The 20,424-nt window shown below is 40.9% G+C and overlaps 1 protein-coding gene across 1 annotated transcript in view; it reads right to left on the minus strand.

Moving 5' to 3' along the window:
• The window catches only part of NXN (nucleoredoxin), a 201,280-nt gene that overhangs the window by 84,299 nt on the left and 96,557 nt on the right, over positions 1-20,424 (minus strand). The window contains exons 2-4 of the mRNA XM_077482299.1: positions 5,864-5,981; positions 2,783-2,916; positions 1,308-1,408 (exon numbers count right to left, since the gene is read on the minus strand). Coding sequence (XP_077338425.1) covers positions 1,308-1,408; positions 2,783-2,916; positions 5,864-5,981 — 353 coding nt within the window. The remainder of the gene's footprint in view (positions 1-1,307; positions 1,409-2,782; positions 2,917-5,863; positions 5,982-20,424) is intronic.

A 20,424-nucleotide genomic window follows, 5' to 3' on the forward strand; every position in this document is an offset into this window, starting at 1 on the left:
ATGCTGTTTTTATCAATGAACTTTTATGTGTATTTCCGGGACCCAGAATTCATTAGCTATTCCCTAATGTTATATCTGATAATCAATATTTGTGCAGTTTTCTTATGATATACGGCTGATGGAAGCCCTCTCTGACTTGAAAAAACATGGGTATTCTTTCTATAAATGTTTTGTAAAAGTTTAAAACTTTTCAATAAAAAATATTTGGAAAAAATAAAAGTAGTAAAAGATTTTAAACAAGCAGTAAAAGGACTTTTAAATCAAGCCCTTCAAAAGGTTAAATGCTAATTTTTGCCTAGGGTTCCCGTAAAAGCCCCCTTTATATACCTTATCCCTTGCTCCTGCAGGTTCCTCCTTCCATGCGACCGGTCCCCTGAAGCCTCTTCTCTTTGGCACTCCGTCCAGCAGTCACAGTTTTGTGACCAACAGTTCTGCATTGTAAATAAGAACACCGAGGGCTTGCCCACAACATGGAGTGTCGAAGAGATGAGGTGAACGCCAGGTGCTGGAGAAGTGAGGGAATAGGTAAGTAAAAGTCCTTTTTTCCCCTGGTACCTTAGACAAAATTAAGCATTGTATTGCAGTCGGAGCCCCACTGCAAGGGTAGTTTATTTTTTTATTCAGCCTTAAAGCTTACAATACAGGCATTGTGCTGTTTTTTTTTTTATTTTACTTAAACAACCAGAAGAAATAAAACGTCTTTATTTTGATCTCTGACAATTTCATTTAAAAATTACTAGAATAACTGGAGTGTGTGTGTTATTAATATGTAAATTGTGTCAATAGTCTGGTGAACTTTAAAGGGATTGTAAAGTCAGAAGGTGTTTATCTTAATGCATTCTATGCATTAAGATAAAAAGCCTTCTAGAAGTGTGCATCAGCCCCTCCTTTCCCAACACTTACCCATCTATATCCAGCAATGTTCACATGTTCTTCAGCCATCTGAGACTCTCCCTTCTGATTGGCAGTGCCATTGGCTCCCACTGCTGTTAAACTTAGTAAGCCAATCAGGAGAGAGAGGGGGAGGGACCGGGCACCAGCTCCATGTCTGAATGGATACATGGAGCTGCAACTCGGCTCGGGTTCCCCCATTGCAAGCTGCTTGCTGTGGGGGCGCTCAACGTGAGTTAAGGGCCAGGAGCTCCAGCCAGGGATCCGAGAAGAGGAGGATCTGGTCTGCTCTGTGCAAAACCAACTACACAGAGTAGGTAAGTATGTTTGTTATTTTAAAAGAAAAAAAAAAAAAGGGACTTTACAAATCACTTTAAGAACAGTTCTTAGCTTATACCTTCAGGAGCCACACCTACCTGTCAGCACTAACAAGGATTATTTCAAATTTTTGACCCAACTCTTTTATTTTCCGATAAGTTTCCACTAATACTCTTGTCAGACTTCGACAAGGAGGACACTGTAATACAGAAAGGGTACACATAGAAAGTTCTCATAGTATGCACACTACACAAACTAAAAATCTTCAAAGCAATAATTATACATACAAGACTTAAGCAGCAGCAAGGGAAGCCTATAAAGTTTATGAAACACTTTAGGTCAGTTAAGAGGGATAGCTTTGTGTGGCCCATTTGCCAGTTTGGATACAACTGAAATATTACATTTACAGTATTTAAAGCACAGTATTTATATATGGTATTCATATGGCTTTATCATTTGAGGTTTTCTCCCTAGCTAACATCACTTTAGAGAGCATGTAAAAGATAAATGCACCAGAAAAAAAAGTTATTGTTGCTTACTTTGATATTTTACTGTTAATTACAGAGTCCAACTTTAGGTTAGACTGCTCTGTATTCTGTGCCAGATACATAAACTATTTTTGTACTAACCGGCCAGGAAAGACCCAATATTCATGTATTCTCTTTGTTATTTCATAAAGCCAATTATTTAATTACCAATGCATTTCTTTATAAAAGTCATTACTAAGCATTACATCAGAGTTCTTTTGCGATCTTAAAAGCATCTGTTATTACATATTTAAAACAATCCTTCATGAATACCACTGGAAACTTATTAGCGTTGCAATCATCATATTAGCATGGGCATGCTGATACCTGTCCATTGTGTAGTAAAAGGTGGCCCAGGATAAACTTCTATCCTGATATGAACTCAAAAAATGTTAGACACCCAAAACAATGTGCATAAAGTACTTGTCATCTGTTCCCTTCAGCACTGGCATATGGCAAGTATAATTGTTTGGCAGTGGGTAATGTGGCATTTATGAATATAGAGTATGAAGTAGTAGATCATTTCAGGGCTAAGACTTAACTTTTTACTTTGCCATGTTTTATAAAAGAAATTTACAATGAATCATCCTGTATTAAGCCCTTTCACAGTGTGATGTGTGTTTACCCAAGTAAACTACAGGAAAAATGTTTCCCTTGAAATCCTTTGAGACTCTTTACACCACTGCACTGTGGGTGTGGTTCTGTTTGAAAAGTCCTGCTTGCAGCATCTTTAGTGCAGTTTTTCAAAATCATGCCAAAAATAGGTCTACACGGAAATTAATAGAAAATGGCAAAAACACACCTGTGTTGCGTTTTTGATGTGCTTTTTGAATCACATGTCCAAGTTACACAGGTGCATGCTGGGGAATAGGCACCCAGAATACACATTAAAAATGCATCAAAAACGTGGCAAAAATATATGTTTTTGATGTATTTTATCATCAGAGCAGTGAGAAAGCAGACTAAGCAGTTGTACTCAAAACCTGAAAGAGGAGGTTAATAAGCCAATGTTTTTAAGTATTTGTTCCATATCTTCAGACACTCACCCAATGTGCAGAGAAATAAACACCAACATAAGACCCTTCCAGCGTACTACTGTCCTGACTCTGGCCATTGTTTCTGAGCAAAGGTCCAGCAATAACTTCACTGAAGGGCTTTGGCCCCCAAGGGAATTCCAGACCTGAGAAGATTGATAATCAGAAATTAAATTAAAATGCATCTGTACTTATGCATCAGTCAAGCAGTATACATTCTCTCAAAGCCACAGAGCTTTAAGACTAAATAAAGAGTGCACCATCTAATTCTTCACGGCATTCCAGATAAAATTAAATGGAGATCTTCTTAAAGACCATAAAACAGTCAAAATGTGTGTGCTATTTTAATACACAAAACAGGATTGTAGCTTCTGAACTGAGGACTGAGGGTCCGCATATAGCTCTCCATGAATTATGCTGCATATAGGGGCATGCCATATTTATGTGCAAGGCCACGTTCAGAGGGACATTCTGATCAGGTCCGCCTGTCCGTTTTTCAGGTGGGCCTGATCAGAACAATCATTCATCTCTAAAGACAGACAGGTGTGAACAGACTTGTGTCCATTTACACCTGCTTACATCTGTGTCGGATCCGGCCCGCTAAGAAAAACAGCAAAAGACTCCATTCTGTTTTGTTTAGGCAGAGCAGATTGGAGGTAGCTGGATGTAAACAGATATAGCCAAGTCCATTAACTGCCGGCCGCCCATAAAGCAGAGAAGGCTCTGCTTGTGTCCACTCTGCACATACTGAGCAGACATGGTATGTGTTATCCAGCCGATTTGCTCCAATCAGCAGGTGATAAGCTCACAGATCCCCTGCTGATTGCAACAGAATCTGCCCCATGTGAAAGGGTCCCGTTTTGTCCTTTCAGAAAAAAATCTAAATAAAAATATTTGCAAAAATACAAAAGGCATTTGACTCCTTGGGTTGGGATCACTTGTACTTTGTGAGACAGTGCATTTTACCACCCTCCAATTGCCCCCTTAAGCTGCAGCAACAGCAGACGGAAGGTAAAAGTTATACAGGCTATTGCACTCAGCAGGCAGTAGTGCCCATCAAATGCGACCCATGCAGACACCATGCAGCTGTGGCACAGGTTTTTAGGTGTTAAAACATGCAGTGAGGAGGGAACAATAAATGCCTCCTCAAAGATGTATTACCCTAAACAGAATAAAGACAGAGAGCTAATACTTTGTCTGAGCCTACCGTGATGAGAAAACAGTTGCAAACTACACATCAATGGGCAACTGTTGAGAAAATATTTAAAAAAAACAAACAAACACTTTAATATCATACTTTAACATATAGAACACATAAACATATATGGAGTGAAAGTGTAAGGCTAACCATACCTAGATTGTGTTTGTTTTTTGTTTTTCAATTAGCCAGCGGTTCAGTATGTGACATGCAACAGACACTGATTGCACAGAAGTTGATCTACCACCCTGTCAGATTGGCCCCACTTGATCAATACCACAGTCTATAGCCACCAGTGCCGATCAGTGTATACTGATGGCGGGGAACTCTCCCTGCTGTCACAATACAATACCACACTAATGCCTGGTACACGCTACGGTCAACCAAAAACACATTAACATTATCGCTCTGTGTGCCTGCAGGGAGATGCCAAATCTCTCACTCTGACCGGTTCTACCATTAATGAAGTGCTACCGTACTTATCTTTCACTGCACCGGCTCTGCTATAAGAGTGTGTATGTATGTACAGTATCTCACAAAGGTGATTACACCCCTCACATTTTCATAAATATATTATCTTTTTTCATGTGACTATACAGAAGAAATTACACCTTGCTACAATGTAAGGTAGCGAGTGTACATAACAGTGTAAATTTGCTGTTCCCTCAAAATAACTCAACACACCTTGCTGCAGAGGTTGAAGGGGTGGGGGGGGGTCAGCCTGTCAGTGCTCAGACCATATGCCACACACCATCAAATTTGTCTGCATGGCTGTCATCCCAGAAGGAAGCGTCTTCTAAAGATGATGCACAAGAAAGCCTGACGATAAGCAGACTAAGGACATGGATTACTGGAGCCATGTCCTGTGGCCTGATGAGACCAAGATAATCTCATTTGGTTCAGATGGTGTCAAGGGTGCGTGGGGGCAACCAGGTGAGGAGTACAAAGAGTGTGCCTTGCCTACATTCAAGCATGGTTGGTGGGAGTGTCATGGTCTGGGACGGCATGAGTGCCGCTGGCACTGGGAGCTACATTTCATTGAGGGAACCATGAATGCCAACAAGTACTGTGACATTCTGAAGCAGAGCATGAGCCCTTCTCTTCGGAGACTGCGCCACAGGGCAGTATTACAAAATAACGACCCCAAAAACACAACCAAGATGGCCACTGTCTTGCTAAAGAACCTGAGGGTAAAGGTGATGGACTGGCCAAGCACGTCTCCAGACCTAAACCCAATTGAGCATCTGTGGTGCATCCTCAAACAGAAGGTGGAGGAGTGCAAGGTCTTGAACATCCACCAACTCCGTGGTGTCATTATGAACGAGTGGAAGAGGACTCCAGTGGCAATCTGTGAAGCCCTGGTTAACTCCATGCCTAAGAGGCAGTGCTGGAAAATAATGGAGACCACACAAAATATTGACACTGGGCCGAATTTCGAATTTGGACATTTTCACTTAAGGGTGTACTCACTTTTGTTGCCAGCGGTTCAGACATTGATGGCTGTGTGTTGAGTTATTTTGGGGAACAGCATATTTACATTGTTATACAAAAACTGTACATTCACTACTTCACATTGTTGCAAAGCATCCTTTCTTCAGTGTTGTCACATGAAAAGATATAATAAAATATTTACAAAAAGGTGAGGGTGTACTCACTTTTGTGAGGTGTGTGTGTGTATGTATAATATATATATATATATATATATATATATATATATATATATATATAGATAGATAGATAGATAGATAGATAGATAGATAGATAGATAGATAGATAGATAGATAGATAGATATAGAAGGTATTTCAAGTTGTCAGAAATCGGAGAGCAACACTTATAGCATTTAGCATTTTCCAAGCACAGCAGTTAATATGGGTCATTGAATGCGTTTACTGACCTTCTGGGTCATCTCTTATCAACAAGAGGCCATTCCTGCACACAATCTTCCCTGTGCATGCTTCAATAAAGATCAGTGAGGGAATGTTGGAAATTCTGAACTTGTTCCACAGTTTTAGCTGGAAAAGGAAAGATAAGAAGCTTTAAATATATATTTTATACACAGAGGATTTGAACAAAACCTAAAAAGTAAGCATTTAAAACAGTTTTCAAGGAGGTTACCAATTCCTTAAAGTGTTTTTAGCAAACAAACCAAATCACCTTCGCCAACATTTATTGCCTGTATGAAAAACAGGTCTCATTTCTTCGCATGGTTTGTGATATCTTGTTGCATTTAAATTGGGCATTTTTACCTTGGTCAGGGATCTAAATTTGCCCCTTAATCCTCTCCTTAACCTGTCATCTGGTACATCATCTGTGCCTAAAAGGGCACATCGCCAAATTAAACAACATTCGTGTAGCCTGACTATGCATCATACCTTGCGAACTCTACATCCTACTGTCATGGGCTTCACCTTTAACTCTTCACCAAACTGATTCCCCTAGGATTCAATATATTTTTTCTTTCTCAACCAAATCTATCCCTATCTCCAAACTGTGACCATTGAGCCAATTTTCCTATTTGATCACCAACCCATCACAATCACCCTGATTTTCCCAGCCAAGGAAAATAAAAATGTGGAGACTCGATCCATCTTTGCTGGCTAACCCAAGGAGCATAAACAGCATGCACACCCTATGAATAAGCCCCAGTGGGCGGTACAAAATGCATCAGGGTGTGTGGTTTGTTGGAGACATGGAGACCAACCTGCTGGTTTTATTTTGCACACAATGGCACCTCAGACACTTCTCAAATGAATCAGTGGGAGGCCCATTGCGTTATCCGCAAAGCATTTATAAAGATAGCCCAGCTAAAAAAAGCACCGCCAAACTCGCATCAAAGACTTGGTCTTCCAGATAAGAAAGCTGGATAAGAAAGCTGGAGGCAGCTCACAAACCAACAGACACAGACAGAGACAGCTTTGACCCTTCTGATGCAAACTTAATCTACTTGGAAAATGTGGTAATCCTACCAGAAAGTGCTTCCTACTGAACCAAAAACTTTTTTTTATGAGTATAGCAATAAAAGCAGGTGACTGCTAGCATGGTCTTGCTGACCAAACAGAGGAATCTGACTGTCCATATTATTTATTACACTGCTGGCAAGGTTCATAACAAAACAGCTGTTATCACAAAACTATTTCAATGTTACTATGGCAGTCTGTAAAACCTTCAATTCCTCCCTGCACAATGCATACCTTCCCAATCTCGCTTGCAACAGATTTGGTACTAAATTTTAACATATAGCCCTCCAGTTATATTGGAGGTCACCAGCATTAGACCTAGAAATCTAGGCAGATAGTGAAACAAGCTGGTCAAGCGCTACAAAAGCTTTGGGAATGTCTTGACGCCCCTTGCTTCCTCAATGTTTAATTTTCCCCTCAACAGTCCAGCCCCTGCACCTCTCAGAGGCACATATAACGGGGAAGGACTAGCGGCAAGTGGCTAATTATAAGCCTACCTGATGTCTTAAAATCAGCATATGTAAAAAAAAATAAAAAAAATTGGAAAATGTACTCCATGCCCTTCTCCCCTCCTTGATCTCATTAGACAAATGGGGTTTTCCCCTGGGAGGGAGGCACAGGATAACACCCTAAAGGCCTTAAACCTCCACTGTTGGCTTACCTTGTGGCATAGAGAAGGCTTCTTTGTCTCTTTGGACAGAGTTCTAAAATATGTGCCAGAATTCTGGCTCTCTAGCCCCATTCCTCAAGCTGGAGTACAAGTGAGTGGCCACCTGTACACCTTTGATATCAGTAATGGTACGAGCCAAGGGAGACTCGATGTTGGAGCAAAATGGGCTTTTTTTTTTTACTTGACCCTGCCCAAACAAAAGGGAGGCATTGGACTTCTAGACTTTAAGCATACTTACTGGGTGTGTAAAATTACAAAAGGTGGAAAACTGCAATCTACATGTGTCCCTGAAGGACTAGGCACCTTTGAAACCTTGTTAAACGCAATACTGTCTTTATATGGACACCTGGCTCTATTCCCAGGCAGTCACTAAAGAATTGCTTGTACATTTTCTCAGTGGAGCAACTGTCCACAACTTTGGTATGGCATACACAGTGTGCGCCCTCTTGATAGTACTAGGTCCCTCGACTCTAAGGCACAACCTCGACTCTGGACGCCACACTCCATCTGGCCTTAAACGCCAAGTTAGGCATTTCCTGAATCAACTATCTCTAAGGCACAAATTTAGGAGAGAACCAATGAGTGGCTTAATGTTTCGCCTACATGAATTTTGACCTCCCTGCTAACAAGGGTGCAGTTTGCACGGCACAGGAGAAAGACTTATGGGTTACCCTCTCTGGTGACAATTTTGAGTTCACAAATACCAATAAATGCTCCCTAGATATCAAGGTCCATGATAAGGAGTACAAAGTCACTGCTGTAAGTTTTATACATGATGGTAAAGACCACCCCCCCCCCCCTTTACTACACAAAAGATAGAGAGAGAGAATATCTGGGCATTATAACTAGGAGTCAGACTGGAAGAGATATCAATCTTTTATATTAAAGTAGTACTAAAAGCTGAAACTTTTTTTTTCATGGATATGAGCATTTTAAATATAACGCACAATACTGGTAAACTTTTACTTTAAATGTACGTGTAATGCCTTATATTATCTCCAGTCTATCAGCCTCCACCTTCTCTGGGTTCAGATGCTTATCTTCCCTGCACAGAGTCTTTAGTTATACTGCGGCAAGTTGGCCTGGCTGGGCAAAGGGTTGTAGTTATACACCAGGGGCACTCGCACAGATCGGATTTGCTTTAAAACTGATCAGTCTCCAAGCCCAGGCCAATAATTTCTGGCCTGGACCTGGTGGTCGGTCGTGGTAAATGAAACATTACATGAAATAGATTGTGTCACGGAGCTCAAGAATGGGGAGATGCTGATGTAAACAGCATCTCCTCATTCTGCCTACTGACAGCACATGGATCATCTGCTCCCTGATATCGGGAGCAGCGATCAGTGTGATGTCACACAGCCATGCCCTTAAACAGTTAGAAACAACCCCCTAGGATAAACTTAACCCCTGCCCGACCCTAGTGGTTAACCCCTTTCACTGCCAGTCACATTTTTACAGTAAGCAATGCAATTTTTGTAGCATCGATCGCTGTATAAATGACAATGGTCCCAAAAATGTGTCAAAATTGTCCAAATGTGTCCGCCATAATGTCGCAGTCACGATAAAAAATTGCTGATCGCCATTACTAGTAAAAAAAATAATAATTATTAATAAAAACGCCATAAAACTATCCCCTATTTTGTAGCAAACCAATCAATACACACTTATTGTGATTTTTTTTTTTTTACCAAAATATGTAGAAGAATACGTATCGGCCTAAACTGAGGGGGAAAAATGTTTTTTTTAATATATTTTTGGGGGATATTTATTATATCAAAAAGTAAAAAATAATGTTTTATTTTCAAAATTGTCGCTCTTTTTTTGTTTATGGCGCAAAAAATAAAAACCGCATAGGTGATCAAATACCACCAAAAGAAAGCTCTATTTGTGGGGGGGGGGGGGGGGGAGAAGAAGATGTCAATTTTGTTTGGGAGGCACGTCGCAAAAAAAGCTCTGGTGAGGAAGGGGCTAAAGCTTTCTGGGGCTGAAGTGGTTAATTTAAAAAAAAATGCTGCGAGAAGGGAGTAGGGGGTGGGGCCCTAGTGATCTGTCTGACACCCGCACATGCACCCCCATAGCAAGCGGCTAGCTAAAGGAGCACACATTAAAGAGTAGGAACCAGGAGCACCAGCAGGGAACCCCAGAAGATGAGAATCGAGCTGCTCTGTTTAAAACCACTGCAAACAGCAAGAATAACAGGTTTATTTTCATTTAAAATATAATATATATATATATATATATATATATATATACACATATATACACACACACACACACACACACACACATATACCTGAAGTCCCTGCCTATGCATATGGTCAATGTGGCTATGCTGGATACATTACAAATCCACACTGGAATTTATGTAATTCATGTAATGTCATGTTTAGTGTAATTGAAGCCCGATGCTGAAACTCACAATGCCACACCCTGGGTAGACACCAGGACTCTAGCTGGCACTGGGGGTTTGAAAGGGGGTGTGAATCCCGGGACAAGGAATGGACATATCCAATAGGCTTTCCACTGAGCATCTTAATCCCATTTAGATTTGTTTCAAACTCCACATCTAGAGCACTTGTCAGGTGCCCATACACATTCTGATATTTGAAAGCAATGTGAATGATTTATGCTTTATTTGTATGTTGAGGGATGAGCTCTTACAAAACATAAAAATTAATGTAACTACAAGCATTGGAAAATGCCCTTTTAAAAAAAGGAGGCACTGCCAACAGACAAATCAGATTTTTCTTTAGGATTCATATAATCATGTAAAACTGGCAATGTTGCATAGAAAATGCATTTAACGGAATAAACACAAGAACACCGATTGAGACCCACATTCATTTTCAAAGTTGCAGTATCAACATCAAATCCACTGCCCTCCTCCTGAGCCTCCTTATTTGTACTACAATATAGGCAGCCCCTCTAATAGGAGGTTGAAAGGAGAGAAGACTAGCTAAATCTTTTTCTGCAAAAATTAAGATATACAAAAAGTTTTCTGCCTTTTTTTTAGGATGTACTAGGACTCTCACTTGTTTATCTTTTCATCATATGCTGTTGGAATCAACTAGGTTTGTAATGTTTACATTAATGTGCCCAAACTCACAAAATGATAAACTGAAATCTAAAATGAATGTATGTTATCTGCATGCAGATCTGGATAACTTTAAATAGTAGCATAGATATCCAACTTTCTTCCAGTGCAGATGTTAATGTCATACAAGCCAGTGCCAAGGGTAGTGAGCTAAGTATATCCCAGGTGGAAAAGAAGCAGCTGCTGGCTAGTCAGGGGTGACCTCTATAAAGTGTTGATTACTATTTGGCATGCTTATTAAACCAAAGTTCATAAAAGGTTATTGTATTTTCAGTAGAAATCTTGGGAAAATAAAATAATTACAGTCACAAACACCAAAGTCCTGCTTTACAAGTACAGGCTATTTAGCGCATGTAATCTACACATTGCCTAACTGCTGTTTCTAATCTGTCTGGACTCAAACTGACAATAGTATAGAAAAGTACGAGTTGGATAGAACATCTATTATCTATGTTTAATGCACAAAAGAGGATCCACGCCCAATAAGCTTAAAGGGGTTGTAAAGGTAAATTTTTTATTTTCTACATAGGTTCCTTTAAGCTAGTGCATTGTTGGTTCACTTACCTTTTCCTTTGATTTCCCTTCTAAATTTTTTTTTTGCTTTGTCTGAATATCTCACTTCCGGTTTCTCCTCAGTAAACTTCTCACCATCATCCGAGCTGGTGGTTAGTCAGCCAGAACAGCTTACTGAACAGCTTACTGGGGTGAAACAGGAAGTTAGAAATTTAGACAAAGAAAACAAAGAAAAAAACATTTAGAAGGGAAATCGAAGGAAAAGATAAGTGAACCAACAATGCACTAGCTTAAAGGAAGCTATGTAGAAAATAAAAAAATGACCTTTACAACCCCTTTAAGAGGAAATGTTCAGGAGAGCTGTTACCTGTCAAAGTTGAGACATCACACTGATGTTTCAGTTTTGGTTAGGTGACAGATGGCTAAATGGTCCAGCAGATTCTTGACCTTACAGGAGGTCAGATATTTCCACACCTATATTTCCAAACCACTCCTTGACCTCATCCTTACATTTTTTAATTTTTAATGGCGTAGATCACAGGAAAACTAGAGGTTTCTTTTTCAGAGTTCTCACAACCAGGCACTCTGGTGAGCATATCTCATCACTTAAATCCAAAAGTGATAAGACGCTAGGAAACACTACACTACTCCGTTTTGAAAGACAGACTATTTACTCCCTCATGCACAATGGGCAGCAATTTTTTCAAGCATGTGTTAAACGCCTCTATACGTTGGCCTATGTGCCCTTGCACGCATAGGTGTCTACAAGTGGAAGGGGAGCATTTACAGGCTGAAAAAAGAAAACCTAACCAGCGCATTCAGAAGAACCATACGAACATGCGCAAAAGCATGTGTTAACGCCAGATGTGTGTGCCAAACGTGGCTTTAAGGGTCTGGGCACACTGGGCTTAAAAAAATAAATAAAAATAAACTACATGCTCCTATTGAGTGTTTTTGTACAGGTGCTTAGTTTTTTTTTTTTTTTTTCTGCCAGAAATCTGCAAGGTTTTTTTTTTTTGCCTCCAAGGCCTGGTTCACACCTATGCAGTTTGCTTTTGATTAGTTTCCGCAGTGATTTTTGTGGTGTGCACATGTATGTTTGACATATTGAGCGTTTTTGAGCGGAAGATTACAAAAATGCAAAACGCGCCAAAAACGCACTACATACTTTTCTTCTGCGTCTTCATTGAAGTCTAGTAAACCAAAAACGCCCCCTTTTTGTGTTAAAATAGCCTCTGACCCTTTCCAAAAACATAGCGGCTGAAAAACTGTATTAACCACATGCCGACCGGGCCATAGCCGGAAGACAGCTACAGCACGGTCGGCTTATTCTGGGAGGGCGTCCATGGACATTCTTCAAGAATCTTGCTGGCACGCTCCCATAAACATCCGTGACCGCTGGGTCTGGAAGACCTGGCGCAACACGGATTGAGGTAAACGGCTGCTGGTTTAAGTGTAAGTGGTTAAAGTGGTTGTAAACCCTTACAGACCACTTTGACCTACAGATTAAGGCTTACCTGTAGGTCCAAGAAATATCTCCTTAACCTACACAGTTAAGGAGATATTTTACAAAAATAGGGCACCGCTGTCTACGGCGTATGCACGCCGTAGACAACTGTGCATGCGCTCCGTAGACAACAGCACAGGCGCACTGGGTGCACCACAAGTGAAGGCTAACAATGACGGCTCCCGTGCGCATGCGCCAGAGTGACATCATTGTAGCTCCGGCCAATCACAGCGCCGGAGCCGCGAGACCCAGAAGTCAGTCCAGGATACATGGCAGCGGCGGAGATGAAGAACGAGGACCGCTTCGGGGGCTTCAATCTCAGGTAAATTATTCATAATGAGCTAGTATGCTATGCATACTAGCTCATTATGCCTTTGCCTTGCAGGGTTTATTTATATTTTTTAAGGGTTTTTTTTCAGGGATCATCCATCGCTGGATAGCAAGAGTGGATTACCACCGCTGGAATCTTTTTCTTATTTTTTTTATTTTTAACCACCCAGGCCAATTCTGACATTTCTCTCCTACATGTAAAATTCCTAATTTTTTTGCTAGAAAATTACATAGAACCCCCAAACATTATACATGTTTTTTTAGCAAAGACCCTAGAGAATACAATGGCGGTCATTGCAACTTTTTATCTCGCACCGTATTTGCGCAGCAATTTTTCGAACGCGTTTTTTTTTCAGAAAAAAAACTGTTTCATGCTAAAAAAAAAAAAAAAAATAAAAAAAAAAAAAAAACAGTAAAGTTAGCCCAATTTTTTTGCATAATGTGAAAGAGGAGGATACGTCGAGTATATAGATACCCAACATGTCATGCTTCAAAATTGCACGCGCTCGTGGAATGGCGCCAAACTTTGGTATTTAAAAATCCCCATAGGCAAAGCTTTAATTTTTTTTACTGGTTACATATTTTGGGTTACAGAGGAGGTCTAGGGCTAGAATTATTGCTCTCGCTTTAACGTTCGCGGCGATACCTCACATGTGTGGTTTAAACACCGTTTTCATATGTGGGCGGGACTTACGTATGCGTTCGCTTCTGTGTGCGAGCACACGGGGACAGGGGCGCTTTAAAAAAAAAATTTTTTTTTATTGTCAATTTTATTTTAATTTTTTTAGTTTTACACTTAAAAAAAAAAAAATTGATGACTTTTATTCCTATTACAAGGAATGTAAACATCCCTTGTAATAGGAATATGGCACGATCGGACCTATTTACAGTGAAATATGGGGTCAATAAGACCCCATATCTCACCTCTAGGCTGGGAAGAATAAAAAAAAAAAAAAAAACACGATCCTGGCTTCCTAGCCAGATCGGCGACATTAATTTGAATACCGAGGCCGGGCGTGACGTCATAACATCGCGCCCGGCCTCCGAACGATCATAGAGACTCCGGGGACAATCTAGTCCGCCGGAAATCTCTATGATTACTTGCTGGGGCCAGCGGATCCTGTGACCGACTCACCGATGGAAACGGTGAGTCGGTAGTAGCACCGGAGGGCGGCGGGAGGGGGGGGGGGGCGTCCCCTCCCGCCGCCCGTAAGAAAGATCAAGCGGCGGAACAGCCCCTATGATCATTCTTATGGTGTAGGGAATCGCTGGCTGAAAACAGCAATATCTGAATGATGTCTGTGGCCTCAGGCATCATTTAGATATAACCACCGAAACCCCATGACGTCAATAGACGTAGTGTGGGAACCAAGTGGTTAATAAAGGACTTTTCTCAACAGTGTGTGTTTAACATTTTTTTAACACTTTCTTTGTGAAATGGTAGGGTTGTGGGGATGAGGCCCTTTTCCCCCCATCAACATGGGGACATGGTGCTTTGAGGGGTCACAGACCCCCAAAGCATCTTCCGAATGTTGAGGGCATTTGGCCTGGTACGGTTCAGGAGGGGGGGGGCACTCTCTCGCCCCCCCCCCCCCTCTTTTCCTGCGGCCTGCCAGGTTGTGTGCTCGGATAAAGGGTCTGGTATGGATATTTGGGGGGAACCTCACGTCATTTATTTTTTTTAAATTTGACGCGGGGTTCCCCTTAATATCCATACCAGACCTAAAGGGCCTGTTAATTGAATTTGGGGTAACCCCACGCTTTTTTTTTTTTATCAAGGACTTTCAATGACTGTTCTCTGTATTACGGAAGCCGACAATTCATTATAGTCGCGAGTGCTTTTGAAATGGCTTTTTTTCCTGCAGAAATGACACTTTGTGCAGGAACGGTTCTAAGCACGGGAAACATGTGCCCCTTTACAGGCATACTATACGCACCCCCCGGGTATGAAATTTAAAGGAATATTACACTTTTATTGTTTCACTTTAAGCATTATTAAAATCACTGCTGCCAAAAAACAGCAGTTTTAAAACTTTTTTTGCATCGATACATGCCCCCTGGGGCAAGGCCCAGGTCCGCAAACACTTTTTAGGACAATAACTTGCATATTAGCCTTTACAATTAGCACTTTAGATTTTGAACGTTCGAGTCCCATAGACTTTAATAGGGTTCTAAAGTTCACAAGAAGTTTAGGTCTGTTCGCAGGTTCTGGTGCGAACCGAACCAGGGGGTGTTTGGTTCATCCTTATTTATGGCACACTATATTTGTACAGCTGTTTATCATGCAAATTTTCTGAAAAAATACACTTAAATCAATTCTAGTGAACACCAATACAATAAAAAATGTTGGTAACACATAAAACATGATGCTGTGCTGTGTAAACAGATACCACACACACCAAGATTTAAAATTGTGCACGCCTGTGAAATGGTGACAAATTATGGTACCTAGAATTGTCCACAGGCAACAATTTAAAAGCCTTTGCAAGTTACCAGTTTAAGGTTAAACGTGAGCTATTCGCCTAGAATTATTGTTCTCACTCTGAGGTTTGTGGTGATCTTGCATATGTGGTGCAATAACTGTTTACATATGCGTGCCGGATCTATGTGTGCATTTGCGTGTTCAAACATGGGGGACAAGGGTGTTTTTTTTTTGTTTTTTTTTTTATTAATTCATTTTTTACTTCAATTTAACTCCATTGCAGCCACAAGGGATGAAACACGAACCCTTGTGATAGCTTGGGAAGTGACAGGTACATTTTATGGAGAGATCAGGGTCTTTTTTTTCAATTTGTTTGATCGGCTGCTTCCCTGCTGTACCAGCTAGGGAAACTCAGCACCAAAACTGGAAGTGACAAAATCCTTGTCACTTTTGGCTTCATTCATAACAGATTAGAGGGTGGTGGGGGGGGGGGGGGGGGAATGGATGTTTCGCCATCTCTTCTGTGCACAGCCGACCCGACCACATACAGCAGTCCTGTGGTCCTTGGTAGAATGGGACAGCCCAGGAACGGCAGTGGAGGGAGGGGGGAACCCCCTTCCAAGTGCTATAAAAGGGATCAAGCAGCTTTACAGCTGCTCCAATTACTTTTAAAGTAAAGCCAATCCCCGTTTAAAAAAATAAAAAATGATAGTAAGAGAATGGCTGTAGCTGCAGCCATGATACTGTATAACCACTTTCGCCAAAGGCCAGTTAAACATATACGGGTTCTGGTATGAATGTGATTAATAATCCTAAAAGCAGTAAATGACCTATATAAAACTGGTGCTCACAACCTCCCTAAATGCAGTTACTTATGAAGCATTTCATGTTCAAGCTTCACAGCAAATGCATGGACGTCGTTTATGTAGTTTTCCCAGGCTGCTCAGCTCATGCTGCTCCCCCTGGCTGAGAGAATGACTTGAAATTCAGTGCTTCAGTTGTAAACTTTGAGGATCAATTTCTCTATAGTGCTTGTAAAATCGATTTTAATTGTTTCAGCCCTATTTTCAAATACACTTAAAGAGTCTATGCATAAGCATGGTTCAATAATCGAATGAACATTTGAATCTAAAAACAAACAAAAACAGATCTTCGACAATTGTCTCCAAGAGGATAGAAAAAAAAAAGGTTCACTCTCACCAAACCAAATTTACCTAAAATGATAAAAGTTTAGAGAGTAGTCTCTCTACCATAATTTGCTCGAATTTAGGATGTCCACACCATTTAGCTTCTCATACTTTAGTTGTCACCTAAAGAAAATGCAAGGTATCACAGGAGCCATCAGTACAAAGGACACATCGGATTTTGCCAATTTTGTTTTCTTTTCATATAAAATCATTTAAAGCCACCATTCTGGTCCCTTGCCAGTGCCGTTTCTGGGTTCTGCAGATGTACCCACCCCAGCCGGTCCCTGCGCACTAACCTTATTCCTGCAAACTCCTCTTCTGGACCCTGAGAGAACTCCACCACTGGCGAGTCAAAAGGAAGTGTTCACATCATGCAGTAGAGATGTAGACACCTGAAGAGGACCCCCCCTTCTGTAAACAGAAGAGAGGGGGACTGGGAACTGAAGTATCCCAGGACTGTAGATTTAAGCGTGTAAAACTGTAATTTAAAAAAAAAAAAGTCTTTTTTTTTTATATACCAGAAATCAGTCAGAGGGAGGTGGGCAGAGGGATGATATTTGCCTTAAGATGGGCTTTAATATGACCCAAGCTGAAAGGCTTAAAGAATAGTTAGTCATATGAGGGGGTCGTAGGCTGTCCTGTGAGCGGTGAAAGGGGTTAGGTTTTTCATATGCTTAATTTGAATTGTCCAAGTTTCTGACAGGTTATCCTCTCTATCATATTACTTTAAAGTAGTAGCTTTTAAAAATGCACAACCTGCAAAGATTTGTTCAGCTTTACCAACCAGAATACAATGTATATGCTGATGAAGACAACTTACAATTTCGTAGACACTTTTAATTATGACATTATCCAGTCGTAAGCTATTAACCCCCCTCACAGTCTTCCCGAGTCTGGCTCGGGGTGGAATTTTTATACCAAAAGCGGTAACCCCGAGCCAGACTCAGGACTGCATCGCTGGATCCAGGAGGTTTACTTACCTTCTCCCTCGGATCCAGCGATGTCCCCCCCCCGCTGTACGAGCGAGCCGTGTCTCACTCAATCTATCACATCGCCGATCTCCGTTCCCTGCGAGCGTTGCGACGCACGGGGACGGAGATCGGCGTCAAATTCAAAAAGTGAAACACACAGTATACATACAGTATAATGTAATCTTACAGATTACATTGCTGTATGTAATTATTTCACATCCCCTTTGTCCCTAGTGGTCTGCCCAGTGTCCTGCATGCAGTTTTATATTATAAAAACTGTTCTTTATGCCTGGAAACTGGAGATTGTCCATAGCAACCAAAACTGTCCCTTTACATCAAAAATTATTTCAGACCAGCTAGAAAACAGCGATAATAAATTGGAATCACTTGCAGAATTGAGCGATAGCGTTGTGTGGGGAGATCCTTCATCAAATACTGAAAAGTAATGACAGTGACAATTCTGCAACTGAGCAAATTTCAGTGTTTTTGATTTGATTACATTATTGAATAATTTTTTTTATTCTTAATTATTTGGTACAATTATTTATTATATTATCATTTATGATTTCATTTTTCAAACTTTATCATACCCGGGATGTCTGCTTGGACAGATTTAAGAGAGTTATTCCTAAGAATTACAGGACTACAATATAAAACGCCAAATTTTCATGCAAAATAATGGTACCGCTTTTAGCACCTAAAATCCGAAATAATCATACCGCCAGGGAGGTTAAACTACACCAAGATGGCTTTTTCCTTCTTGATATAACTATTAATTCTGTGCGAGTTTCATACAAATGGCCTGGGTAACTATTTAAATATGCTATTCAGCAGACATACTGTATAACATATGAGAAGACAAATCAAAGAATATTCAGCTCCTTACAGGCTAATAAGGAAATGTCCTAAATTTTTGAAAAATCACATTACTTTCCTGTACAGGGCTTCTGCTTTCAGCCTGAAAGAATGCATATGATAGCCTGCTTTTACAGACTATTGTGTCATACACTGAAACAAACTGCTATTCGGCAGCTGTTTCAAATCTGCTTCAACAGCCAAAGCTAACACAGATGTAGAATCCATTAGACAATCCTCAAGCTGAGCTTTGCGCTGCCCTCGGAGACATAAAAGGTCCAATTTGCTTGGTAGATTAACCTTTAAAGTTTTTCACATGTCAGGAAAACACTTAACTTTACCAATTATAAGGCATAACTGAATAGCCAGTGGAATCTTACCTATAAGCTCACGTGATCACCTTTGGAGTGTTTTTACCTATAACCATCTGATGCCCCAGGAAAAACACACACGAGGCAAGTGCGAAAAACTGACCATAATAGCGTTTTGCGTTTCCTATTTTAATAACTTGTATATACACAGTATCTTAAATGGCAAGGCCAATGAAGAACTCCAGTTAAATGGTTTTTAACAATTGCTGATGGTAAAGCTGTTTAATCTCCTAATGCTTTATCAACAAGTTGATCTCTAGGTATGTGGCTAGGAGGTCTGTTGCTTCTGTCTGCTAAGATTACTGGGAGACAATAGAGCTACGCTGTTCAGTACCTCCCCTAACACTAAAGGAGTTGTAAACCCTCATGTTTTTCACCTTAATGCATCTAATGCATTAAGGTGAAAAAACACCTGCCAGTGACGGGCCCCCCAGCCCCCCCCCCCCATTTTACTTAACTGTGCCCCGTATTTCTGTCTGCAGGGATGCGCTCTCCCTCTCTCCACTGGGTCCAGGCTCTTGATTGGATAGATTGGTAGCAACGCAGCCATTGGCTCCCGCTGCTGTCAATCAAATCCAATAACGCAAGCGCCAGTGCCGAGTCTGACATTTGTGTCTATGGACGTAAATTCTGGACGTGGGAGTGCGCCCACAAGGTAACCCCCCCACTTCCACTAGGGGGATGATGTGATGTGGGAAGGAGCCACGAGAGCCACTAGGGGGGTACCCCAGAAAATGAGGTTCGGGGCCACTCTGAAAAACAAGCTGCACAGTGGGAGGTAAGTATATGTTATTTAAAAAAAATAAATAAATAAATAAAACCCCTTACAATCAATTTCGTTTTTAAAAAACAAAAACAAAACCTGGGTCAGTACTCATTACGAATGAAGTGTGTCCTGTGTGCTGGTGACTACTGTTTGAAATCTGAAGCCCTCTGCCATTGGATACCCCAAGTATGAACCTGTGACTCAAATACCAACTACAACTGCCCTTTCCATTGTCATGCTCCACCATTCAAAGAAGCCATACTATTGGTCCCCACAATGACAATTTAACAGTCAGGCCCTTCTAATTCTAAACAAGAGCAGCGGACATATAGAGCACCTCAATCTTTTGTAATTGTTCCAAACATGCTTAAATGTTGGAGAGACAGAGGCCATGTAAGCAATATTTTTGTATTTTATTTCCACAGTGTTGATGGTTTTCTCATGCTGGCTTAAGTTACCAGTTTAGATATAAAGAGTGATTAGAAGAGTGCTTTAACTATATCCAATTACAGTGACTGTGCCATGCAGCATGCCAAACATTTATCAGACAGAAACTACACATTAACAGGAATGAGCTCAGGCATGTTTGGATCTTAGTCCGGACCCACTTGAGCTACCCCGCTAGGTAGTTGTTACTGCACAAAGCCAATCCTTAGCCAAGGAATTCTCCACCCTGCAACCGCACATAAATGCGCCCCTTGTATAAGGGGGGGAATGATTTCAAAGGATCCAGAAGTCAGCAACACAAGAGACACATCAACTTGTGCTGATTTGAGTTGATTTAAGGGAGAAGAAACAGACAGATCATGGTC

This window comes from Lithobates pipiens, unplaced genomic scaffold (assembly GCF_037356315.1).
Source record: "Lithobates pipiens isolate NorthernLeopardFrog02 unplaced genomic scaffold, aLitPip1_a1.2 Scaffold_16, whole genome shotgun sequence".
Classification (NCBI taxonomy): domain Eukaryota; kingdom Metazoa; phylum Chordata; class Amphibia; order Anura; family Ranidae; genus Lithobates; species Lithobates pipiens.